We start from the raw sequence: 24,353 nt of genomic DNA, 5'->3' as shown, positions 1-24,353 counted from the left end.
ACGGAGCGTTATTGGCTTACTAGGTCTATCCAATTCTCCGGAACCTCTTCAGATTTACGCGATTGATGCTTTTTAGCACCCCTGAGATGATGATCGCCCGATTCCATACTTTCATAGATCCCACATCCTCAGCCCCCGACGTGTTAGACTGCTAATCTCTGCGATTATTCATACGTCCTGACTTCTACTTAATACATGGACGCCTACATAGAGCTTCAAGGTTCCTCTGATGAACACGTCGACGCGCATATGGGATCGTCACTATCGCCAATCGTGATTATTGCATGTTATATCAAAAGCATTGGACTGAAAAACTTGGCTGTTCTTCAAACTTATATTAACTTGCCACGCCGAAGCCGTTTTAAATCAAGAGACACCTGAAGATCTCAATGAGCAAAGACCATGAAAAATACCCATCGGCTCACTTCATTTGTCGACTTCCGTTGAAAAGGCGCTCTGGAAAGACGCCTTCCGCCAGGGTGGCTGCATTGATATGTGCAGCGTTCCCTAATAACATAGACCCCCACGCTTCGTTTTTTTTACTCCTATAGAGGTAGTCCTTCTCTAAATCGATATTCGAGGAGTCTTCTATCCACTTCATACCCTTTGACAAGAGACAGAGTGGTCTCCTTGGTGTTATTAAGGCCTCTTCATGCTAGCCTTAATCGCTCTAGATTGGCTATTACATTACATCCGGCCAGACCAGATCGTTCAGATACATACCCGTCGTACACTACTTTGGACCCATTTGATGCAGCCTTAAGTACGCGTCTTGGTTTAAACCGCATTAGCGCTAAACTTCCTAAGATGCAATTTCGCTAAGCGTCAAGATTTTGCGCAAAGTGGTGAGCGCCAGTGGCGGTTGTGGACATAGCAACCGAATAAAGCTTAGGTGATAGGGGCACGCAAGCAACACGCCTCGTAGATTATACACTGTATACCGCGAGTACAGGCTGCGCCACTGGTGAAGCTTTGAGCTAAGTCTTACTTCTTCGAGGTAAGCAGACATGATACTGTCATTTTAGTCTTCATTGGGCCAGCTGAAAACGCACGCTAAATAATACCCTTCTATGTTGGGCTCATGCAGCCAGTATATCGAAAATCTGGGTTGAAGCAGATTTGGTGACAAATAGGTTCCACAGGCCTCCTCGAGATAATATGTATTATACCTAACCTAAGGTATCCTCTCCATGGCTAATAACGACTACGGTAGAGAAAGCCGACAGAAGAACTCGCCTACTGCAGGTCCCAATTCTCCGTCCTCTGAGATAATTGACCTATCGAAAAAAAGTACGACCGATTGCGTTGGCTGCCGGGAGCGTACAGACACAACCCTCTGTTGCGCGCCGTTTCTCGCCTTGCTGCGGTAACGCGGCCGGTGGTCTGTACGACGTAGAACAACTGCGAATCGTGAACCCCGAATTCGCGTATATATTCTAGTCGCGTGTTGTTCGTGTAAACGTGAGAAACCACGACGTCTCATCTAACGTGAAGCGAAACTGCGTTAGATCTTTTTAAGAATGTAAGACATAGAAAAATCTATCCTAAACTATCACATTGTGTACTGGTATTAGGAGTCGAGACACCTGTCTCGAAGCTCAGAGGAAACCCCATAGTTCTGTTCCATGTTTAACGCAAAAATGTGGTTTCTAAATACAGTAGCCTTCAAACACGAGAGGAACTAATATATACTAATTGCCCAATCTAATCATAGGAGAGTAGGTCGGGATAAGTTATAACAGAGCCCCCAACTTGTTGGTTCAAAGCCTGGGTTAGCTAATTAATATATAATACTTAACCTCATCCCTTGGAACCCATATCCACGAGACATACAGTAGTATCGATATCAGTAAATGAAGGAGAGAAACGAGGGCCTTACTTTCTATGGTCACATATAGATGCACTTAGCTAGCCCCTTGAGGAGCAATTAGTTGTATAACTATTTCTCTGTGACACTCAGAACAACTATGGATGAAACATGATCAAACGAAAGCGGGTATTTTTTCTTAATTAAACAAATCCTATTCGCGACAACGCATCGCAGTAATACGTACGTACGTAAACCCCTATCTCTACTTCCACTTCCAGTTCCAGTCCCCGAACCCGAGGGGGAGGGAATATTCGATGCGCCCATTCTCCCAGCTTAGTAGTAACAAATAAAACCAAACACAAACGCGATTTCAACCCAACGCCTTTTGCCAAACGATGGTCCGCTAATGCCTCTCCCTGACGCTTTCGTAACTCCGTTCGTTCCCGACTCCCTAATCCCGCCGACGTTACACATAACGGCGTAAAGTAGTACCTAACTTTAGGTACCTAATGTACGGTTTGATACCAGATGGACCCTGTCATCGCGTCGGGGACACGGCCGGACTGCTCTCGTGGCTCTTCTTATGTAGGCTTTCGAGGCTCTCCACCATCGCCAGGACTTTTGTCCGCGGCCGCTCCAGCCGCACCGCTTGCGCGGAAAACACGTCCCCGTCCGGGTCGACCACCGGCGACCGCGACGGCTTCCTCTTCCGGGACTCGCTTCCCGGCGCCGCGGCGCCCAGCAAGCGCAGGCCTTCTTCTCGCAACGATACCGGCGTGCGATGTGTCGGAGTAGCCGGCGGCTGTCTGCCTCTCTCCGCAGCACTGCGCTTCCATTCGGCGTCTAGCTCCTCGCCTACTTCGCGCAGGATCTGCTGCTCTGCTTCCCTGGCTTCGGCTAGCCTTATATCATCATCCTCGTCTTCGATCGGGCTCAAAAGCAGAGTGCCGAGATCGTGCTCTTCTACCGCCACAACGGGCGCCTGGTGACTTTCTGTTATGTCCTGTTCCCGATCCGCCTCCTGACTGGTAACCGCCACCGCGACGTCCTTGCCGCTCTCCGCGTCGGGCTCGGCGTTGACCACGCGCAAGGGCTCTCTAGGCACCGTGAACATGACCTGCACGAGCCGCTTCTCAACGGCCTTTTCGATATCCCACTCCTCGTCATCATCGTCTTCTGCCACCGCCGTCCCGCGCTCCTGGTAACTCGAACCACCCGTTGCAACCCTACCTTTCCCCCTCCCGTCATACCTCTCCCCCATGCCTTCCCAATCCCCCCTCCCGCTCTTCCTGCGCAGCAAGCCCCCAGCCGCGATCTCGCTCAGACCGCCACCCCGCGGCATATCGTAACCATTCGCGCCCGCCGCGAAGCCCTCGTCGTCCAGCTGCTTCTCCCTGTCCGGCGTCTCGGGCGGACTCGCCCCACCGTTGAGCACCCGCCGCAGACTCCCGAGCCAGCTGCGCCGCGGCTTGTTCTTGCTGGGACTCCCCGGCGCCGCCTCGTACTCGTCCCGGCTGACTCGCCCCATCAGCAGAACCGGCCCTTCGGCTTGCAGCGCCGCGAAGCTGCTCCGCGCCGTGTTGTAGCTGGGCGCCGAGCTCGACGAGCCGCTGCTCCCGCCGCGGTTTTCGTCGTTTGCGGGTGCTGCCGCTGCTGGTGCTGGTGCTGATGATGAAGCGCCCAGAGCGGCGGCCGCGATGCCGAGTCCCGAACGCAGCACCGAGCGGACTGACTCCGAGCGGCTGACGCCGAGGCTGCTGCGGTTGGTCTCGGAGACGCTGCTTTCTGTTCGCGAGTCGTCGGGGCCGCGCCGCGCCGGGGAGTTCTGCTGCCCGGAAGCGCACGCCGACATGCGCGGCGCGGCGCGACTACTTAGCAACGCGTCCATGGCCTCGACATCCGTCATCCAATCCTGGACCTCGGGATCGGTAGTAAGACGGCGCTCCTCGGGGCTCGGCGTGATCGAAGCGCGGTTGGACGGCGGGAACGAGATCGGGTTCTCCTGCGTCGTCGGCGTGAGGAAAGGGTCGGAGTCCCGTCTGCCGTCGGTGGTATTGCTCACGTCGCGGACAGGGCTGACGGGCTCGCTTGTGATGTCGCCGTCGTGGGCGTCCTCATCGGCTTCGATGATGGGGTGGATCACGCCCGACGGCGGGTCGTATGTGTTCCGGCGGGGCAGCGGTTTCCTTGCCGGCGGCGTGCCGCCGTACCATGACGGCTGCGGGCCGTTGTCCGCGCTGGCGCGTAGGCTCTGGTAGCCGAGCGAGCGGTTCCCGCGTAGATACGGGTCGGGGCCACCTGTGTACCAAACCCCGCCGGGGTGATCTTGCTCCATCATTTCGTCGTCGTGAGGTAAGAAGCGCGAGGTGTCCTGGGCGAGGGCGCGAATGGCGGAGTCTCGGATCGCGCGTGTGTGGCGTTTTCGGCGGCGGTATAAGAGGAATAGTAATATGGCTATAATAATGGCTACAAACCCAAGACCAACTCCTAGTCCAATTCCCAGGCGTGTGCCGACATCGCTATCGCCACCACTTGAGCTGTCATCTGTATTTGATCCGGAAAAGTCTGGGTTCGTATAGTCGTTAGACCAGCTCATCGACGTGAGATTGAGGAACATGGGCAAGTTATTGCTGCCAGAGGCTTGTCTTTTAGCTGTGGTTTCGGACGGTGATATGTTATAACCTCCGTAGACCATCATGATGTTTCCAGGTAGTAGCGCCGCGCCATGGCCATATAATCCCGGTCCTGGTGGTTGAACGTCCGGAACAGACCAATGCCACTCCCCATTACCGCCGTAACTCGTCCCGATGTTGAGAATAGCCAGTTGCGGCGAGGCAGCTTGAGTTAAGTCTCCAACCCATCCCCCTAAAACGATCAAAGAAGTTCCATCCTCGCTCAGCACTGCTGTATGACCAGATCGACTGTCTATTTTGTCTATATCGTTGCTTTTGACCGCAAGTTCGGTGTTGGAACCCGAACTGCCTACGCTAATATCTGAGATGAAATTCCAGCTTTCCTCCGGCAAGCTCCAAATTGCGACTGTACTCATGTTTATAAAAGCGGTCTCCGTATGGCCGCCTAGTAGTACATAGTTGATCTGCTGGGTAAGTATTCCTGTTCGGTTGGATACGGAGGGAGACAAGCCGGTAAAAGTGAAGCCAGCCTCGGGCACTGGAGGGCCATCGCTGGAAATTGGGCCGACCGTAAAGTCTCCCGCGTCGGTTGCTGACGGCGCGATCTTAATCATTTGGTTTGAATAGGTGGCTTTTTGCTGTGCTGAGGTTCCAATAGCAGTCGCATTGGGACACATTCCGCCATATACGTAAGTGTTCGCCGGCGATAGTACGGGCGCCAGGGTATTTGAAAAACTAAAACCAGTCCCCAGGAAACTTGGCCCTACTTGAACATTATCTGCCTTCGTCGCTAGCGTGGTACTCGCTTTGATCCAAGATGACGATGCGCCGTCGTTAGGAGACGGGTTGAACGTCCATATTTCGGAACTCGCTGGCGATGAACAGTCGCCGGCGTAGACGATAAGAGATCCATTGTCCGCAAGCGACGGTATGAATGCGGTGTTCTTCGTATCTAGGAAGGGTACGTTTGACGACAAGGTTTGGAGCGGCAACGATGAAGCCCGGAGGTTGCCCGAAAAGTTCAGCGCTAATAGGTTGACCCAATCTCCTTGGGGCGAGAATATGTATGCGACATTGATAGTCGCATTGTCTTGAGCTGGCGGAGGTTTCGGTTCTGGAATGAAAATGCTCGTGGGGAAATATGGCAACGGCAATGTCTGAGCTACACCGAGTGTCGCGAACCGCGTCCAAGCCGTGACGAGTATCAGATACCGGATACCTGCCGTCACCCGCGACGCTTTTAAAATAGCGCTAGCAAACATCGGTGTTGTCCCGAAGGAATAATTCATCGCTCTACCTAGCTCAACCCTGTGGAAAGCATCGTCTACCTTAGGTACCTTAGGTAGCTTGGCCTGTCGATCGCATCCAGAAGCCTGCGAACAATAGATTAGAAAGGTGTAAGTCGACGACTATAACGCGAACCCCACAAGACCTAATCTTCAAGTCATGACCTAAAGGCAAGACTACCTTCTAAAGGTTTCACGATTCAAGACAAGCCGGGGCGGGGAATGAGTGATGAGCTGTCTCAAGCCGCAGGGTTAGGTGAAGAGCACGGAGCAACAACGTAAGGGTCTTGTTATTTGGCCTAGAGGTACAAGACAGATAGATAGATGCTCCAGATTATGGATTATGGCGGGGGATCTCTTTTTTTTTTTGGTATTGTACCACACTTCGTATGCTTGTCATACAAACAAAAGCTTGTGACCTTGTTTTAGGAACCAAACAATGTTTAGCAAGCCGACGGGAGACCAGAGTCGCCGTTTCAAAAGATGAGATTAATATCACAAATAGTTCAAATAGCCACATGAGATCGATATATTGCCCTATAACGCAAATTTTCTTATTATAATTCTTTCATCTTTTCCTGATTTTTCTTGATCACCGGTTGCATCTCAGGGTAGCACCGGAAAGCTCATGTTTGGAGGGGTTGAAAGTTGGTTGTCGGGGCAACGTCTCCCGAAAAAGAATCAATAGAACGGGATTTCCCGAGAAGGACCCAAAATCAGAGCCATCATTTGACGGAGATCGACTCTCGCTAGATCAGCACGACGCGTAATTCGCAATTCCATACTGCACGAGCACGCAGCGTCACTACAGTAAAATCCATTGGTCGAACCAACATCTAAATATCTCCACATTATGTTAGGTACATACCTCCTAGTATATACCTAGTACATACATATTACGGAATAGTGAAGAGAAAGGCAGAATAAAATTCTATTATATCTCCTCTAACTAAACCAAGAAACAAAAGTACCCTCCAATGCCAAATCCATCTGGTGAACTAACAACCGGAAACAATATCGTGGCCAAAATGCTCGCAATGCAAGCCTCCCCCCTTTTCTCCGTAGAGCTGGGTTCGGATTAATTACAGTCGGCAATCTGCTCCATCCAGCCAAAGTCCTCCCGACTTATCTGTCCCCTCTGAGCAAGGCTTTCGAGTACGTTTCTAACCCGCTGGACTCCTTGCTTGGCAGACGCCATTACCGACGTGCGTTCCTCGTACTGCCCAAGTAGAGTCTCGGGCACCAGGTAGCCGTCGTCGGTCAAGGTGACTCCCGCGGGAGCCTTCACCTGTATGGGTTGCCGTGCTCGCTTGTACGCGGCCAGCTCTGCCTTCAGCTGGTTCCGTTCTGCGGCGCCCTCTTCGAACTTGGCGCGGAGGCCGTCTCTTTCCGTCTCGATTGCTAATATTCTTGCCACCGTCTTTGCCGAGTCCTCGCCTTGGCCTTCTTCGTAGATTCTGTTGAGATGCTGTAATCTCTCCAGCTCATCCTCTTGCCTCTTGCTCGCGGTTTCGAGATCAGACTTGTCGAGCCGTAGACGGGAGATCTCAATTTCCAGCTTCTTGTTCTTGTGGTCCATGTCCTTATGCCTCCTATCCCAGGCTGAAGTCCGGTCTGGGTTCGACGGTGCTGGTATTGTAACCACCGTCGGCCGGCTTTCTATCTCCTTGGTGTAGGACGTGTTCGGGCGGTCTGAGAAAGCCGGGAGGACGAATATGGGACCGTGGCCACTGCCTCTTAATCGGTAAAACCGTGTCTGGAGGTCAACGTGGGCGATACCCCGGAGGCGGTCTTGTTCCTCGTCTGCATCCCGTAGCGTTTCTCCAACGACATTCTTCTGGAACCACTGGCGATCTCGTGAAACGCCCTTTGCTTCGCTCTTGTCAAGCATTTGATGGATAAAATTGAAAACGTCCTCTCCGGAGTTGGAAAGTATCCAGCGATCCTGCGGGAATACAACTTCTCTGCCGGACCGCCCATCTGGACCTTGTACGCTCAACTGTTGCGCCGGAACGATGGCCTCGCTCGCGAGAAGATCTAATGCATTGGCATAAGAAATCTCAAGTTCGTGCATGCGGCTCACGAGGTGTTGTGTGTGCAAGAGCCACTGTCCGATCAACGTTGATTTTACGTTATTGAGCTCTGGGTGCTCGACCACTTCCTCCGCATCAGTGGGGATAATTCCAAGTATCCCACCCATGGCTGAGTACTCATGGTCGAGTCTCTCCAGGCACTCGTTGGCGTGCATAAGCAGCGTCATATGGGTCTGAAACGGACGGACTAATTGATAATAGTCGTTCTCGATCAGGTCAGGTGTAAGCTCCGTCAGCGGGCAATGGAATATCACGCCTGCTTTATCACTGTTCTCCTTCACTAGATTAACTAAACTATTCAATGGCATCCTGTGTGCCTTGTCGATATTGTCGTAAGGGACCTGTAAGTTGTTTAGCCAGTCGTAAGCTTGGTGCCTTGGGAACGTGTCCCTGGGTATCGGCTGTCCTTGTTCATCTTGCGCAGGGAGGTTTTCGTTGTCAGCCTCGGCCCCTATTGTGCTCGGTGCAAGAGTCGATATTAAATAAGTTAGAGACTGGGCGTGCTGCTTCAGGGCCTCTAGAGTTGGTGGCCGGCCGGGAGTAGATAAGTAACTGCAATTAACATGACCAAGCATTCCAGAATTCGACGGAGGGTTCTCATGGTAGTGGTTAGAATAGTATGGCTTTGACCAGTGAGTGGCCCCAACGTAGCCCTCTATGCCAATGTACGAATCTTGCACTTTCCCGTCGGCCATCTTGAAAAGTAATCTTACTCGGCGCACGTTTTGGCTAGTGTAAGTAAAGTGACAACACTCCTTCTAGCAGTATAGATATCTCTTAGGGAGGGAAACGACAGTGGGCGGGAAGAAAGAACTAATGAGCATAGGAATCATTCTCGATGAATCATGAAAAGAGTGAAAGAAATAGATCTCGATACCAGAATGATAAGACAATGCATTGAGCTGTACAGCATTCCAGTGCTATCCTACTAGCATAGAATCGGAGAAAACAATGAAAACGGCGTGGCAGATGCCTGCAATGAACATGATTGAAAGCAGCTGCTTCGAAATGCCCAACAAGAAGCATCATTAACTAGATCCCCCTACCTGTTGATTTCGAAGAGACCAAAAGGAGAGCTTTACAATCAGCGAGTTAATCTGCTCGTTCGACTATATGTTCTGTATTTTTGAGAAAAGTACCTACCTACCTGATAATGAGTTATTTGCAGTGTCGTAAAAATTGTAAGCACCTAATGGACCTGATAGACAGGACACGAAGATGGTCTCCGTTCCGGTTTCTTTATCCGGATTCGGTTGCCTCTGGGTAATATATACCATACCCGATGTGTGCGGTGTGTACGATGTGTGTGGAATGAACAAGTCTTAAACCTGGTGTACATACATCTCAGCCACAATGGGCGTTTTCGAAGCACATTGTGTTTCTAGACGTCGAAATCAGTGTTGCGCTGGAATGAGATAGTCTCGTCGCAGATATCTAAAGATATTTTCATGTCTCTCCACATCTAGATCAGCGTCAATGCCACACCTTAATTCGATAAAATTGTTAACGCAAAGGAATGAATCATTGCAATCAGAAGCGACCGGCTACCTATGTATACTCGAAGTCTTCGTGCTGTTTCAATCTCATTACAATTTCGTACAACAGTGCGAAAACGGGATGCGTTCCGTTTGACAGAAAGCTTAACCGCGTGCCCTACATTAGGTAGTATCTCTTCCGTAGCGGAAGTATACCCGATTATGGTTATATAGAGGAAAGTTGCAGAAATAGATTGCGCAAGTCTTACAATCTGAGACAAGTGGTATTAATGTACGAATTCATTTACACCCAATGGGGTGGGTTAGAACGAGTGGTGGCGTTGTGACATATTCCGGGGTGAGACACTACGAGAACGACGTCGTTCGTCGGAGGCCTGGTGTCGAAATTTCAGCGAGATAATATTCAGCTCATACACTACTCTATGGCTAGGTATGAATAGTGTACGCAAGCGGATTTTGTGCGGCCTCATGCATCGTCAGATATCGTGGCTAAGAATGGAATGGCACGCGAGCGCTAGCTTAGCTGCTTTACTGCTGTGTTCGTTTTAGTTGATGAATTTGGTAGGGATTGCCAAGCTATCTCAAACCATCCATTAGTTCCCATCGAAGTGCCTGTAATAAATAATAAGTCTTGATTTTTGATCTACCAATAGTCTGATGTCATTGACGATTGGATCGAACTAGGACCTAGGGACTAATAAAATGATTTAGCATAACTATAGTTTAATATAAACAGCTAGTATAAACAGCTAGGACGATAAAGTTTGCTGTGCAAAACCTACAACATCTCTGCTGTAATACCAGTACCTAGGTTATTGTGATCTAGCGCATGTGAAGTTGGAGCTTCGTGTTCAGCTGTTTTCTTCTTGCTTCAAACCTGTTTTTCTGCATTCTGCCCTTGCACCTTGCATTTATACGAAGGTGTCAATCCTGAAAACCGCCGACAACAGGGACAAATATATCTTGTTCTTAAAAGATAAAAAATTATACCCCGAACCAAGTTTTATTGGAACCTCCTGAAGGTATCGTGCATTTATTATTCGTTTGATATACTCCTTTCACCACCTATGTATAGAAACTTTTTCCTATTTACATTAACCAACTGCCCAAAGTTTATCGGGAGGATTCCAGGATCCCTACGGTTGTACGGTTACCTAACCACTAGGGTACCTCCCTAGGTAACATTACCTAAAGGTAAGCACATCCAAAAAGGAAATTGGAAAGTTCCAAGGTCAGGCATGAGCCATACATGAGCCATAGAGTACCTACCTACCTAGCTCAAACAAGGGTTCCTGGCAAATTATCGTCATAGCTTTTCCTTTCCCCCCCATCCCAGAACCACCAGAAAGCCAGGAAGCTTGCAAAAGATCTGACGACAAGGATCGTCTCTAAATCCTGGAAAAATTCTGGTAATCTCACACAAGGTTAGACTTTACCTATATGTCGATGAGGCTCACATTCGTATATCAAATACCGGTCATACAGAACTTGAACATGTGTTCAGCATTCACCCTCACCTTTTCTTTTTCTTTTGTGCACCAACTCGCTTTCCTTTGATAGGGAGTGGTGTATACGATATATATCCCAGATCTACGAAACAGCGATCGCTGACCATTTCCCGGGGTCGATAGTTCCCAATTCCTCTTTAGCTCGAGTTACACGTACGTAGCCGCCTACGTCTTAAAAATAAACAACTAGTAATTTTGCCTCTTTTTTTGTTCTCTCTCTTTTTTTTCTTTTTTTTTTTTTTTCTTTCTATACACCAACCGCAGCTATTGAAAAAAACCACACTCGGCACGCGGTCAATTGGTGTTCTACGATTTTGAGCTTTCTTCCCATATTGGTCAGAGCTCAATGAGAGCTCATCTCGAAGTCCATTACCTATCGGAACCGTTACGGCTTCCCGTTGAGTAAACATCATCATCGTCATCATCATCAACAGTAAAGATGAGCGAACCCAGTCAGACCCAATCAGCTTCGGCTGCTTGTAAGATACCATCACAAATCCTTGACCTCATATCATATATACCTAACGCGTTCGCATAGCTCTATACCTCACTCTTGCGCCTGTCGCATTAACTGCCGGCGTCTATTTCACCATCTTCCTTGTCCTGCGAAAAAGTCAGAGGCGATTCTATGCTCCTCGAACCTATCTAGGGAGTCTTCGTCCGAGGTAAGTGATAAGCAACCTGTTTTTTTTTCTTTTTTTTTTCCTCTCCATATCCGAGTTTACACAAGTGCTCACTCTATACAACTTAGCGAACGATCACCAGCTCTTCCCAATGGCTGGTTTAATTGGATTGGCTCATTTTGGAAGATTCCTGATGTCCACGCATTGCAGCATCAATCCCTGGATGCTTATCTCTTTCTCCGATTTTTGCGCATTCTGGTTGCTATATGCTTCGCAGGATGCTGTATCCTATGGCCAGTACTCTTTCCCGTGAATGCCACGGGGGGTAACCAGGAGGCTGTGCAGGTAGATATGCTCTCCTACGCTCGCGTTAATAAGGATACACAATCGAATCGCTATTATGCTCACACCTTTATGGCCTGGATCTTCTACGGATTTGTCATGTACATGATCCTCCGCGAGTCCATATTCTACGTCAACTTGCGACAGGCATTTCTGCTCTCGCCCTTCTACGCCAACCGTATCTCATCACGAACTGTGCTCTTCGTTTCTGTCCCCGACCAGTATCTAGATGAGGCCAGGTTACGCAAGATCTTCGGCGACTCCGTCAAGCACGTCTGGATTACGCGCGACACGGAGAAGCTGGATGATCTTGTTAAGGAGCGCGATGAGGTCGCTATGAAGCTAGAGAAGGCTGAAGTCAAGCTCCTGAAGCTTGCCAACGCCCAACGCATCAAGTCGGCTAAGAAGGGTAGCTCTAACAATGACAGGGCCGAAGCGCCTTTGGACGCGGAGTCAGGTAGTTTAGCTGCTCGCTGGGTTCCTGAGAAGAAACGACCTACTCATAGACTCGGACTTCTTGGCCTCGTAGGTAAGAAGGTCGACACTATTAATTGGTGCCGCAGTGAACTAGCACGCCTCATCCCGGCTGTTGAGGCTGCGCAGGCAGAATACCGCGCAGGAAATAGCAAAAAGATTCCCAGTGTTTTCATCGAGTTCTACCGCCAAGCAGACGCCGAGACTGCTTTCCAGGTCTTATCCCATCACCAAGCTTTGCAGATGACGCCAAAATATATTGGTATCACGCCCGGCGAAATTGTGTGGAGCGCACTCAAGGTGTCGTGGTGGCAGAGAATCGTCCGCAGATTCTCAGTACTTGCTTTTATCACCGCACTTATTATTTTCTGGGCAATTCCTGTTGCTGTTGTCGGTATTATTTCGAATGTCACTTATCTTTCTTCGATCTCCTTTCTCCGTTGGATTCAGTCAATTCCCGACGTCGTTCTGGGATTCATCCAGGGCTTGCTACCCAGTGTTGCCTTATCTATTCTCATGTCGCTTGTACCTGTAATCATGAGATGTGAGTTTGACCTCCTTTCAGTATATTGTGTCAGGTATCTAATCCTTAAATATAGTGTGTGCCAAGCTTTCGGGCGAGCCGTCCCTATCGCGAGTCGAATTATTCACTCAGAATGCTTATTTCTTTTTCCAGCTGATTCAAGGCTTCTTGGTAATAACGCTCGCCTCATCAGCAACAGCTGTCGGAAAGCAAATAGCCGACAACCCTGGATCAGTCACAAGCATTCTGGCGGAAAACCTTCCCAAAGCTTCTAATTTTTATATCTCATACTTTATTGTACAGGGTCTAGGTGTCGCTTCAAGCGTGCTCTCTCAGGTCGCTGGTTTCGTTATATTTACTATCATGTACAAATTCCTAGCAGGGACGCCACGCGCTCTCTATACTAAATGGGCAAATCTTAGCGCTATTTCTTGGGGCAGCGTACTACCGGTATATACTAATATCGCTGTGATTAGTAAGTCTACTATCGACTCCCGCCTCCGAAACTCATATAACTAACGGTGTTAGGTATCACATATGCTGCTATCGCTCCATTGGTGCTTGGATTTGCTACTATTGGTCTTTCACTTTTCTACCTTGCATGGCGTTACAATGTTTTCTTCGTCACGGATACGCAAGTCGATACTAGGGGTTTGATATATCCTCGAGCATTAAAGCAGCTTTTCTCCGGCATATATATTGCTGAGCTGTGTATGATTGGGATATTCGCTACCTCAGTGGCTATCGGCCCCTTGGTTCTTATGGTGGCATTCCTCGTTTTCACTATCCTGTTCCACATTACTCTCAACAACGCCATCAACCCTCTACTTTATAACCTTCCTCGGACTCTCAGTGTTGAGGAGGAATCTAAATCCCAAATTGAGAGTTCTACTCGACACACCAGCTACTCGACTGTTCAGAATGGGGATCAGGATGGTCTTTCGGACACGAAGAAGACAACCTCTGGAAATACTGCTATTGCAGGAAAGAAGCCAGGGTTCTTGGCTAAATTTTTGAAGCCGTGGCAGTATTGCGACTATGAGTCGTTGCGAAAACTTGTGCCTCACGACCAGGTTGACACAAACAATTTATACACTGACGAGATCGAACGCAATGCCTACTTCCCACCTTCAGTCAACAGCGGAACTCCGTTGCTCTGGATCCCCGAGGACCCTATGGGTATCTCCAAGCAAGAGGTTCGGGAAACCGGCAAGGTTATCCCCATCACAGATGAGGGATGCATCCTGAGCGACAAGAACAAGCTAGAATGGGATACGGAGACTGTGCGACCACCTGTTTGGGAAGAGAAAATCTACTACTAGATCAAGAAATGCTCGGCGGGTTGGCCTCATAGTGTAAATTGCCGGGCCTTCTAACGAATCATTAGAATGAAGGATTTGAGTCTCCTCTATGTTTCTACGGCTTTCCGAATCTGTCTTTTTGTTTTAGTCTACGATACTGAGTTCGGACCAATGTGGTCAGAATGGGTGTTTTATTTCAGGTTATTATTGATTGGTGTTATTGAAGTCGACGAATGATTAAGGACACGGCTTGTAGGAGCGCTGAAATGTCTATTATACCCTTTCGATGAGTGGAAGTGTCAGATTAACCTTTCATTTTAATATAATAATTGATGACATTCAATTATTGCGATTCCTTATGGCTAAGAGGCATTTAATTGTTTACGGCTCCAAGTAAAAAAGAAAAGAAAAGAAGGTACCTAGATGATGATACCTTAGGTAAACATGATATATGGCATAAAATAAATACACTAGCATGATGATAGTAAGCATAAGTGAGACCTACCTACCTAATGCAGCACTGAGAGGTGGCTGGCAGCTGGCTCAGCGACAAAACAATACACAACAGGTACTTCCCCAGACTAATAACGTCTCAACACGGGCAGTCTGACAGTCTATCAAAGCGGCAGGTATGCGTGTTACGTAAGTCGATCTTTCCGGTGGCTGCTGAAAAGAGCCAAGGCTAGGGTAATTCAACCAATCAACGTGGCACGTCATTGTCTCATGACGTGCCCACCCCCAACCTTGCGTAGCAGATAGCAGGTAGTAGGTAGACAGACCTCCTTAGCCTTTTTTTTTTAGCTTTATCGCAATCCACTGTTCATCTCTCCCCATACCTTCACCCGCTTTCCTTTCCGTTGAGAGCAGTCAGTCATCTACATCTACATTTACAAAGCTTAACCCGAAACAATAAAACTCTTCTTACTCTTCAAAAAGTTCTGTCATTGGTTAAAGATTCTAGTTATATCATCTCAATTCGCAATGAAGTTCTCTACTGCCTGCGTGGCTGCGATGTCCGTTAGCCTTGCCTCGGCCGGAGGCTGGTTTGGCGAATCTAACCAAGTCGTCATCAAGGACGCACAGAAGGTGCCCGGCAATTCTCCTCTCGAGTTCTGTGATTCGGACCACAGCCAGGATATCATCAAGATTGAGAATGTTGATTTGTTGCCGAATCCTCCTGAGTCGTACGTGTTGCACCTATTCTGATGATGGATTGATAAGAGGGATTGTTATGTTTGATGAAGACTTATATTCTAACGGATAAATCAATGCATATAGCGGCGCCGAGCTGGTTATCCGAGCCACGGGAACCGTATTCGAACGCATCGAAGAGGGCGCATACGTCGACATCATCGTCAAATACGGTTTAATTCGTCTCCTCGCCACCCGGGCCGACCTGTGCGAACAAATTGGGAACGTCGATCTCAAGTGCCCTATTGAAAAGGGTGTGCTATCTATCACCAAGTCTGTTGATATTCCCAAGGAGGTTCCTCCGGTATGTTTCATCGGTAGCAAACAGGAAATTGGAAGCTGGTATTAACAAATGGATTAGGGAACGTACAACGTCTTCGCTGATGTCGCCACTGCTGAGGGCAAGCCCATCACTTGTCTTCAGGCTACGGTGAAGTTCGGTGGCAGCAAGCAGGGCACCCTGGGTGACCTATAAAGAACTCCCCAACTACCGAATCGGAGCCAGCATAATCATGTCATCTCTTGACAGCAGGACCGGATTGCAATAGGATTGACGACCACGAATTATATGGCACACTCTTGGCGGACGTAAGGGTACACTTTTTTCCCACGTCTGGATTTGTACGGACTCGAGGACACGACAGTTTGATTTTGTTTGGACCAATTTGTTTCCAAGTTTCTTTGATACCGCATGGTAACGCCAACTTAATGAGATGATTTTAGCATTAGTCGCGCATATGCAATGATACCCCCTGTGAGGGAATATTTGAGTTCTTGAATCATGCATGGTCTGAGACCTTTGTTATTTGGATATCGTGAAACCTATCATGCTTGAGAATGACGGCTATAATACAAATCCCGCCCTTATCCTATGTGTGGAAAATAATGGATGCTGTAAAACCCCTTTCAAATAAATATCTACTCCCCATAGAGTCGTCGTACCCTTCTTAGCACACTGTCCTTCTCAGGGTCGTAAGGATGTTCTTTACTAGGGATCTCGAGTAGGGCAGGGAAGGCAGACGTGTAGGTATCGATTCGATGTCTGATCTTGTCAGCGATGTGCTGATTGATCAATACGATGCCGATATCTTTTCGTTGTGTGGTAAAGGCATCAAAGGCGGCTTCGATGGCTGACGTCTCTGTCTTGCTGTCGACAACTAGGAAGTTCTTCTGAGAGTCCGGGGGGTTCGTGACATGCTAAGATATAGTAGTGGTTGTCAGTCAACAAGCGCTCGGTTTAGGGAGAAACAACCGCATATTATTATTGACTAGATAGGTAGGTAGAGATAAGAAGCTTACACCTATTCCTGCTAGCAGTAAACCTGTGACTGAGTCCTATATCATTTCCCACAATTAGCATGTTGAAGTCCGCCTGAAACTAGGTAGGTAGGTATGCGAGGACTTGTGCACACCTCGTCGCCAATGACAGCTAAGAACTGCCTGTCCTTGTAATCGGCCTGAGACGTCATTGTTAATGTTGTGAATGGATCAGAGTTAGGCAACGAGGGCGTGATTCAGTCAAAGTCGTGGGCGGCTTTGATTGATAGAAGCCGGGTTGGTGAGGGCAAATTCGAGAATAAGGTAATGTACAGGTAAAGCAATAGGTAGCGTTAAGGCACAATGAGCTGTTCGTAACTCTTGGAGAGTACCTAACCTTAGGTACCTGTAAGCACAGTGATGACTGCTGAAAGAGAGCTCTTTACCGCCTAGGCTACGGGGCTTGCGACGTTTGTCCCGGCTGGTCACTACCCCGCTGTTTAAGCTACCTATGTACTTCCATTACGGTAGTATTACTTGTAAGATATAGGTTAGGTACCCGCCGAAACTAGCCAGTTGGAGGTAGCCACTAAAGTACCTACCTAAGGTAAGCTTGCAGCTGCAGCGCCCCTAGCAGATTTTCAATTAATGGACCCGCGCGTCTTCGCAAAATTTCCAATTCTTTGTTCGCGACTTTTCTCCATCGTTGTGTTTTCTTTCCAATCAAACAAAATAATCACCTGGTCCAACGACAAGACCACCTAGCAACCAAAGCTCAAATACACAAGCCATTACCAGTTCGCAGCTCACTGTTGTAAATTCAGCTGCAACGCACATGTGAGCTTCCGGTATTCTGCTACCGTTTTCGTCCCCCTTTTCCGATTCGAACTGCAGAAACACGATGCCGCCGCGACTGGTGCGTCGGAGACCGCTCGTCGAGCGTGTTAAGGCGATGCTGAATCCTATGGATTTTCTACTATGGCTATCCGAGGAGATCGAGACGCGCGACTGGGACTCCAAGCTTGTTGGTACTCAGATAGGCGTAGCTATGAATTTTGCTTTCCTGCTTGCTAGGGCCAATAGTGGTGGTTCTCGCGCTGTGGACCCCGTCTTCGAAGATGGCTCGGTATCTGGGTGGTTTACCTTCCTTGTAAGTTCTTGGATCTAATCTAGTAGACGGCTTCGAGGATGATTTCGATTTCGATTTCGATTTCAATTGCTAACCACGTATGACCGCATTCTAGGTCGGCACGATGGTCTGGTCATTGGCTAGCTTTTCGGTCGTTAATGCCACCTACACGATGTACCGATCTCGTCACTATCGACTATTCGAAGCAGATGTAGAGAAGCAACCCGAAACCCCTTCGGCCCATCGCGTCCGCGTTCAGTCTTCCCCCGTATCATCCTCTCCTTTACGATTCTTGACGAACGTGATGAGCTCGGAGAGTGCAGAGTCGAGAGCGCATCCTGATAGAAGCCGAGACGTGTGGGAGGTCTCGGTATGGGATCCATTGCCGATCTGTTTGCAAATATTTTGCTTGTTTAGTCCTGGTCACGTTTTAGTCTACACCATGTTTCTACCGCTGGCCCCTCTGGATGCAAGACCAAGCATTACTGTTCTGAATTGCATAGTACTTCAGTTCATCCTGTCGGCACAGCTACTCCTGTTTCAGAACCGATTTACGCAGCAGAGCAAGGATACGGCCATCATCCAGAAGCAGGTTATGCACGAGTACGACACCAAGTTTGTCCATCCCAACCTCTATCCTACGGTCAGGGACGCAGCAACGCAAATTTCGCAGAATGAGGATGGTGACGATCTGGACGAGGATATACAAGTTGGCACGCCTACTGTTCAGCTTCGGCGAGGCTTCCGAACGCGGCCGAACCCCAACTACGTTAAACATATTGACCCGGATCGTAGCAGTGCCTTGTCCAGTACTAGCAGCTCCGGATTGTTCACTCCCACTGCTTCTAAGAGATATACTGATAGTTTAGGAAGTGATATTAGAGGTCGCACTCCTGTGGCTGCTGCGAAGCCTCCTCATCGGAGAGGCGCATCAGGCCTCTCTTCGTTTAATCCGAATGCATCCCGACTGAGCACTTCGACTAATACTGTCACTGCATTTTCCTCTTCTACCAACACCGGTAACCTGGGAGGCGATGGAGGATATATGGGCGTGTATACCCACCCACAATCACCACTGAAAAAAGCCCCCAGTTTGGGCGAGCTTCAGTTTAGATCGCCGCGTAATAATAGCGAGATGGCTCAATTCGAGCAGTACCAATCGGCGAGGGATCGCAGCACTAGTCCTATAAAGAGCATTAGGAAAAGCATTGGGACCTCGGGCTCTCAGCCGGGTAGTTGGGGACGAACCCAACCAACATCATACGAGAGATATCCCTCCATGTGGCGATAGAAAGTCTGTGATACTTGAGGGTCATGCATTAACGTTGGGGGCATATCGGGGAGTATGGAATGGGCGTCTATTGCATTACGCTACCTAGGCTAGGCTAGGAGCTTTTTTTCCCTTTTTTTTTCTCTTTTCTTTTCTACATTAACCAGCATCTGTACGAATAGGAAAGGGGCTGCATCTACTGAGAACCAAATACATCAAGTACGTGCGGCAGCATTATTATAATAGCCGTTGACGTACCCTCCATTTTCTGCTCGGCACGTAACTATTCCTGTTCCTTGCCAAGTGTATTGCTAATGATAGACTTTCTTCAGTTGGTTGTGAGCCCCCTTAAGTTGAGATTAGAACCTAAATTCCTGTGCTCCTATACTACTGACTTCGGACGAGTGTCGATATACCCCTTTCTATTAAACCTAAGCCGCACATTCCCCAACATTTCAGTCCGATCCTTCCTAACTTTGACTCATCTACCCAACCCAACTCGTTGCTGGTAGTTGCGTGCCGGCACTGTCTGATCTCATAGGCGCAAGGAAGCATGGTGTCTCGAGCTCAGTTTCACGTTAGTCCTTTCTTCTCCCAGCTGGGGTAGTCACGATTCTCTCCGTCACCCAGGCTCATAAGTCCTAGTATAATGGTAAATACACGACGTGGCCGGTCTTCATCATTATTTTCGTCGTCCTCACAACGTAGTCGGAGCTCAGACTGGCTTTTCGTTTCTTCTCCCACGAGCCAGAGCCAGAGCCAAAGCCAGCCACCACCAATCCAGCAGCCCGCACCGAGGATGAGCTCCACAAAGTCCGCGGCTGGCAACGCCGAGCAGCTGTCATCCCAAAAGAAGGCTTCTTCGCTCGCTGGGTTCTTCAGCAAGATGCTGCCGAGCAACCGTCCGGAGCAGGGAGGTACCCATCGCACGGACTGGACGGTTGACAACGACAACACGGTAGGGCCGAGCCGCAACGAGTTGACCACTTGGAACCTCGCCAAAGAAAAGTCCCCGGCACGCGATGCCTCGACAGATGGCCCGGGGGAACCTAGTCACCGCCGGGTCTGGAACTGGAGCCCGCAGAAAGGGGACTCCAGGTTCGTCGAGAACTTACCGAGAGAGCGGTCGCGTAGCCGTGACGAACAGCCGGAGGATCTAGACCATGAACCTCAGCCGCCTCGGAAGTCTGAGGCGCTGAGGAGGACCGAAGTTCACGAGCTGCTTCAGTCCAAGGAAGAAAGCAGGAAAAGTCGACGAAGCCTGAAGGAGAGCGGAGACTGGCTAGGTGTACAAGGTGCTGATCCATACTCCGGGATGTTTTCGGTCCTTACACCCACGGATACTCTTAGCTCTGAGACGACCAGCACTTCGACTCGTAGCAAACTATCGGGATTGGCATTGAAGAGAAAAGCCGCGAAATTAGAGTACGAGCAGCTCAGGTTATTGGAAGAGCAAGCGAAGGACAAGGCTCGGCTAGACAGGGAGCAGGCGAAACTCGACAAGATTGAACGTGTCAAAGAAGAGCTAAGGCGTCAGCACCAATTTGCCAGATGGAGCCAACATAAGCGCAACTGGTCGTCCGCCGCCGAGCCCAACCTCAGTCCCATTGCGCAGTCCCTAGACAGTGTGGCACTTGGAAGCAGTGAGGCCTCCAGTTTACTGTTTTCAGAGCTGCCCACTGACTCTTGCCCATCAGATTCCGAGGGTATTTCAGCCGTGATCCCTAATTTCTCCCGCCCTACTCGTTCGCCAGTATCAAAGGCTGCTTTGCCAGGTCAAGTCGAACGGCTTAGTTACGACGACACACAGCCTCGAGGGCGAAGGAATCTTGATCAATCCACCGAGACTATTATCCATAACTCACCAGGTGTTAATTTCGGACCGACATATCTTACGAGGCCAGTTACCCAGCCGTCAGAGACATCCCCGAAGACGGAGCAGCCGAATGTGGTGCGGACAAAGAGTGAGAGGCGTTTTTTATGGAGACGCCGCCGGGAGACAGACCCGGGAAAACTAGGGAAATCACACCAAGGGGGAATCGGGATGCCTATGGTGGCCCAGTATCTAACCCCCAATCCGATCGAGGACATCCACAAGGATCACTTCGCCGACCTAGCGATCCCGGATTATCATCTCCATCTCCTATCACCGGAACCAGTAGAACCAGTAGACACAGCCGACAGCCAGTCGACATTTTCGGAGGATTCATCGGTAATAAGACCCAATGCAAGTTCTCTAGGAATGAACAAGATGGCACTGTCCTCAACTACGAATCTAGTATACCTCCAGGGAAACGGGAGAAGCAGCCAAAGCACCAAATCAGCTCCTCCAGTGACCTCATCCTCTTCGAAGCTGAAAGACATGATGTGGCGACCCTCAATCCGTCGCAAATTAATAGTCCCAAGCCTATTAACCACGGTTCACACCAAGGACACGGAGAAGCACCGCATGTCACCTCCAACGTTCGACGAACTCCAGGATCGGACGGTCAACAATTTACCAACAGAGAGTCCATTATCCCAGAACCCACCTATACATCCGGGTCAGCAAGGGAGGATCAGCTTAGAGGAGGCCAGCAAAATGCTAAACCACACGGAGAACCATCACAAGCGAGCCCGGAGAGAATCTGTGTCCACACCCACCACCACCATTATTGGCTACGTTCCCGCTCAGCAGAGCCAACCCGAATCCCCGCAACCAGAAAGGTCTATCGAACCCAGTCAAATAGACGGTGCAGCAGACATTCTAGGCATGCCGGCGAGTCCGACGCCCTTGCGTCTGAACAACCCTTGCATAATACTAGACCCAATCCCAGAGAGGCGTAGAACACCTTCCCTTCCCAGGGTGCCACAGAAGAACTTGCCGAATCTCGAGCCCGCCCGAGAGATACCTGGGATCGGTACTTCATCAACTCACCGTGCGACACTGGAAAAGAAACCGCCGACCAGAATTTCCACGCCGACAAGTCTAAAGCTTTGCCTCCCCGTCCCAAAGAATGGCGGGACGGACCAAGTGGACATAGCAAAGGGCGGGGATACGATCGAGAAGGTGGAAACAAACGAGACGGAAAAGACGGAGCATCTAGATACCAAGAAGATAAGCCCACAAGAACGACGCGGGAGAATCTATCGAGAGAGCCACAGCGTAAGCGTGACCCGAGCTCCAACTCGAACCCCAACAACAATAACTTCGCGGGAAGCACGTCATCGGCGGTCATGGGACGGACAAAGGGAGAGCATAGTAGAAGAGGCGGTGCGAGTCGCCATGTTGCGTTCCAAGGCCAAGGAGATCGTGAGAGGCAGATCGGCCGACCACAAAGTCGGCCTCGGCCTCAACCGGAGCCGGACGCTCAGCCCGGTCAGGAAGCAAGCGGGCAACGGCAAGGCGCCGGAGCCGAAGCACCCGCTTCCGACGCCAAGGCGGCCGAGGAAGGAACGCCACGGCGAAGGAGTCGCAGGCATCGCGCGTCCTTCCAGGCCCAAGCAGATTGAGATACATGTAAGCAAGAACATTGATAAATCACAGCTAAAACAGCTACAGCAACAGCAACCACAGATACAGATACAGCCCAGCAAAGGGGATACTACAGAAGAATTTGCTGGCAGACGAGATCCGCCGGTAACGGTGATGCAGTTCTGCAAGACGGTCTACATAGTGATCCTAGGCCTAACGTGCACCTGGTGGACCGCGGCGCGGCCGGCTTTCGACCCGCAGAGCGACCTGTGGAGGAGGAGGTGTAAGAACGAGAGCACATGGAGCGACGTTGGCGTCTTCACGTCGGCGGGGCTGTTCTGCCTGGCCGGCGCCTTGTGCGGTTGGTACGCGTCAAGGCTGTGCTGGTGGCTTTTGGTACTACAATGACGCCTTTAATATACCTAGGTATATAATACCTACCTACCTAAGGTTAGGTAGGCTCTGGTGGGTTTTTTTTACGTTGTTTGGATTCGGAATATGGAGCTTTTGTTTCGGGCTAATGGTTGACAATACAATACCTATGGGAGTCGCTGTCGGAGAAGCGAGGCGCTTTGGAGACCGGGCTAAGCAGTTCAACTGCGGTATTCGGACATGGGTATGGGGGGGAGGGGGGAGGGGGGGCAGACAAGGGGGTTACGGTAGAAGTTGTTCTAGACGATTGAGGCTCCGACAAGGAGAGGAGCCGATGGGGATCTGACGGAAGCGAAAAAAGAAAAAAGAAAAAAGAAAAATTGGAGCATCTGGGAAAAAGCTTGAACGGCAAACATCGGAGGGTCACCGGTCCGCCAAATCGGAGGAGGGAACTACACAACAAAGAAGACGCGTTAATACGTAGTATTAGGTATAGGTACTTAATATACATAGCCAAAGGTGCGGTGTATATAAAACCGCATTTGTTAGAGGTGGTTTTTATGGGAAAAATTAGTAGTTAAAGTTTCGTGTACCCGATCTCGCTATTTTTTTTTAAAAAAAAAGGGGGGGAGGGGAGAGGGGGGGCTTCTTAAGGCTCGCACAAGAGTTATCCGAAGATGGTTTCTACGGTGTAAGATGGGAACTCTACATGATTGGTAACCTTTACCTAAGGTAGGTACATATATGTACCAATATATTATTAGTCTAGGTAGGTACCTTTACCATCGCACAGAAAGAGCGGAGCCAGGGATCTTGTACCACCTACCTGCGGTCCTGCGCTGTTATAAATAATACATAGTACCATAGATTTTGTTAGATTTTGTTAGGGCTTTTTCATTGGACTAAGCTAGGACCTGCGGTTACCGAAGTGACATCATAAGTATCTCAACTTTCACCTCCCGGTTGGAGGTGCTAATTAAGGAAATATGTTACAAGTATCCGAGTCGTGTTACCCATCCTTAACTTTTGATTGCGTTTTTTGTTTTGTTTTTTGCCGCCCTTGCCTTGAGAGTAATTTCTTGTTGTTGTCTGCTATGTCTAGTAGTAATTAATTGCGAGAGGGGTGTTTAGTGTAGGTACTTAATAAGATAGTGAATGGAGAATTATATGCCACCGGTTCCGATATGGGCATCTCTCTGCATGCAATAATTCAGCGTATACTTTTTGCAAGTTTACTCGCACCGAAAGCCCCTCACGTGGGGTAGCGGGGTGCTTCTAGGCATGCCATTTTGCTGGCACCTCGAAAACTACCCTTACGCCAACCAATCACAGTTCCACAAATTCAAATCCCATCCCTACCGGTACATACATATGTACCCCGCTACCGGAGAGGAGGGTCCTCCTTCCGATGTTCGGCGGTCCGTATAAGGCAAAAGAGACAAAAAAAAATATACTATGTAGGCCAAACAATGGAAATAAGACAGTACCTACCTAGGTAGAGCTTTCCTATGCCGGCAACGTCGCCATCCCTTTAACTTCAAGATGTACATTATTATTTCTACTCTTTCCCTTAGATTTATTTAAAACCTCT

At 49.3% G+C, this 24,353-nt stretch overlaps 7 protein-coding genes across 7 annotated transcripts; 4 read left to right on the top strand and 3 right to left on the bottom strand.

Annotated features, from left to right (window-relative positions):
- Positions 1–2,241: 2,241 nt before the first annotated feature.
- On the bottom strand, positions 2,242–5,927 carry F4812DRAFT_277847 (uncharacterized protein). Its single transcript, XM_047930979.1, has 2 exons — positions 5,876–5,927; positions 2,242–5,816 (listed from the first exon to the last, which is right to left on the bottom strand). Exon 2 carries the CDS (start codon positions 5,730–5,732, stop codon positions 2,349–2,351), a length of 3,384 nt encoding a protein of 1,127 aa, XP_047793080.1. The 5' UTR covers positions 5,733–5,816; positions 5,876–5,927; the 3' UTR covers positions 2,242–2,348.
- Positions 5,928–6,698: 771 nt separating this feature from the next.
- F4812DRAFT_277731 (uncharacterized protein) lies at positions 6,699–8,945 on the bottom strand. Its single transcript, XM_047930977.1, has one exon. It carries the CDS (start codon positions 8,515–8,517, stop codon positions 6,808–6,810), a length of 1,710 nt encoding a protein of 569 aa, XP_047793079.1. The 5' UTR covers positions 8,518–8,945; the 3' UTR covers positions 6,699–6,807.
- Positions 8,946–11,265: 2,320 nt separating this feature from the next.
- F4812DRAFT_456777 (DUF221-domain-containing protein) lies at positions 11,266–14,110 on the top strand (the record flags this gene model as incomplete). The annotated part of the gene is made up of 5 exons (XM_047937051.1): positions 11,266–11,305; positions 11,365–11,491; positions 11,578–12,809; positions 12,865–13,263; positions 13,317–14,110. 5 exons carry the CDS (start codon positions 11,266–11,268, stop codon positions 14,108–14,110), a joined length of 2,592 nt encoding a protein of 863 aa, XP_047793078.1.
- Positions 14,111–14,894: 784 nt separating this feature from the next.
- F4812DRAFT_418890 (phosphatidylinositol/phosphatidylglycerol transfer protein) lies at positions 14,895–16,059 on the top strand. The gene is made up of 3 exons (XM_047933294.1): positions 14,895–15,273; positions 15,368–15,584; positions 15,642–16,059. Exons 1-3 carry the CDS (start codon positions 15,071–15,073, stop codon positions 15,753–15,755), a joined length of 534 nt encoding a protein of 177 aa, XP_047793077.1. The 5' UTR covers positions 14,895–15,070; the 3' UTR covers positions 15,756–16,059.
- F4812DRAFT_418888 (vacuolar ATP synthase) lies at positions 15,973–16,956 on the bottom strand. The gene is made up of 3 exons (XM_047933293.1): positions 16,693–16,956; positions 16,580–16,615; positions 15,973–16,477 (listed from the first exon to the last, which is right to left on the bottom strand). Exons 1-3 carry the CDS (start codon positions 16,747–16,749, stop codon positions 16,199–16,201), a joined length of 372 nt encoding a protein of 123 aa, XP_047793076.1. The 5' UTR covers positions 16,750–16,956; the 3' UTR covers positions 15,973–16,198.
- Positions 16,957–17,149: 193 nt separating this feature from the next.
- Positions 17,150–19,271, top strand: F4812DRAFT_277606 (uncharacterized protein). Its single transcript, XM_047930975.1, has 2 exons — positions 17,150–17,687; positions 17,782–19,271. Exons 1-2 carry the CDS (start codon positions 17,439–17,441, stop codon positions 18,955–18,957), a joined length of 1,425 nt encoding a protein of 474 aa, XP_047793075.1. The 5' UTR covers positions 17,150–17,438; the 3' UTR covers positions 18,958–19,271.
- On the top strand, positions 19,272–22,853 carry F4812DRAFT_277607 (uncharacterized protein). Its single transcript, XM_047930976.1, has one exon. The coding sequence runs from the start codon at positions 19,586–19,588 to the stop codon at positions 22,796–22,798; it is 3,213 nt and encodes a 1,070-aa protein (XP_047793074.1). The 5' UTR covers positions 19,272–19,585; the 3' UTR covers positions 22,799–22,853.
- The last annotated feature ends 1,500 nt before the right edge of the window (positions 22,854–24,353 follow it).

The sequence above is a fragment of the Daldinia caldariorum genome, assembly GCF_022478825.1.
Source record: "Daldinia caldariorum strain CBS 122874 unplaced genomic scaffold F4812scaffold_3, whole genome shotgun sequence".
NCBI classification, from domain to species: Eukaryota; Fungi; Ascomycota; class Sordariomycetes; order Xylariales; family Hypoxylaceae; genus Daldinia; species Daldinia caldariorum.
Note: the sequence above shows the minus strand (reverse complement) of the source record. Positions and strands in the feature narration are given on the sequence as shown.

Bases quoted from the DNA above. Each gene is read 5' to 3' on its own strand.
- F4812DRAFT_277606 (XM_047930975.1), top strand. From the start codon at position 17,439: ATGCCGCCGCGACTGGTGCGTCGGAGACCGCTCGTCGAGCGTGTTAAG. The intron at 17,688-17,781 runs GTAAGTTCTTGG...ACCGCATTCTAG, and splicing joins CTGGGTGGTTTACCTTCCTT to GTCGGCACGATGGTCTGGTC.
- F4812DRAFT_418888 (XM_047933293.1), bottom strand. From the start codon at position 16,749: ATGACGTCTCAGGCCGATTACAAGGACAGGCAGTTCTTAGCTGTCATT. The intron at 16,616-16,692 runs GTGTGCACAAGT...GAAATGATATAG, and splicing joins TAGCTGTCATTGGCGACGAG to GACTCAGTCACAGGTTTACT. The intron at 16,478-16,579 runs GTAAGCTTCTTA...ACTATATCTTAG, and splicing joins TACTGCTAGCAGGAATAGGT to CATGTCACGAACCCCCCGGA.
- F4812DRAFT_418890 (XM_047933294.1), top strand. From the start codon at position 15,071: ATGAAGTTCTCTACTGCCTGCGTGGCTGCGATGTCCGTTAGCCTTGCC. The intron at 15,274-15,367 runs GTACGTGTTGCA...CAATGCATATAG, and splicing joins TTGCCGAATCCTCCTGAGTC to CGGCGCCGAGCTGGTTATCC. The intron at 15,585-15,641 runs GTATGTTTCATC...CAAATGGATTAG, and splicing joins TTCCCAAGGAGGTTCCTCCG to GGAACGTACAACGTCTTCGC.
- F4812DRAFT_277607 (XM_047930976.1), top strand. From the start codon at position 19,586: ATGGTAAATACACGACGTGGCCGGTCTTCATCATTATTTTCGTCGTCC.
- F4812DRAFT_277731 (XM_047930977.1), bottom strand. From the start codon at position 8,517: ATGGCCGACGGGAAAGTGCAAGATTCGTACATTGGCATAGAGGGCTAC.
- F4812DRAFT_277847 (XM_047930979.1), bottom strand. From the start codon at position 5,732: ATGAATTATTCCTTCGGGACAACACCGATGTTTGCTAGCGCTATTTTA.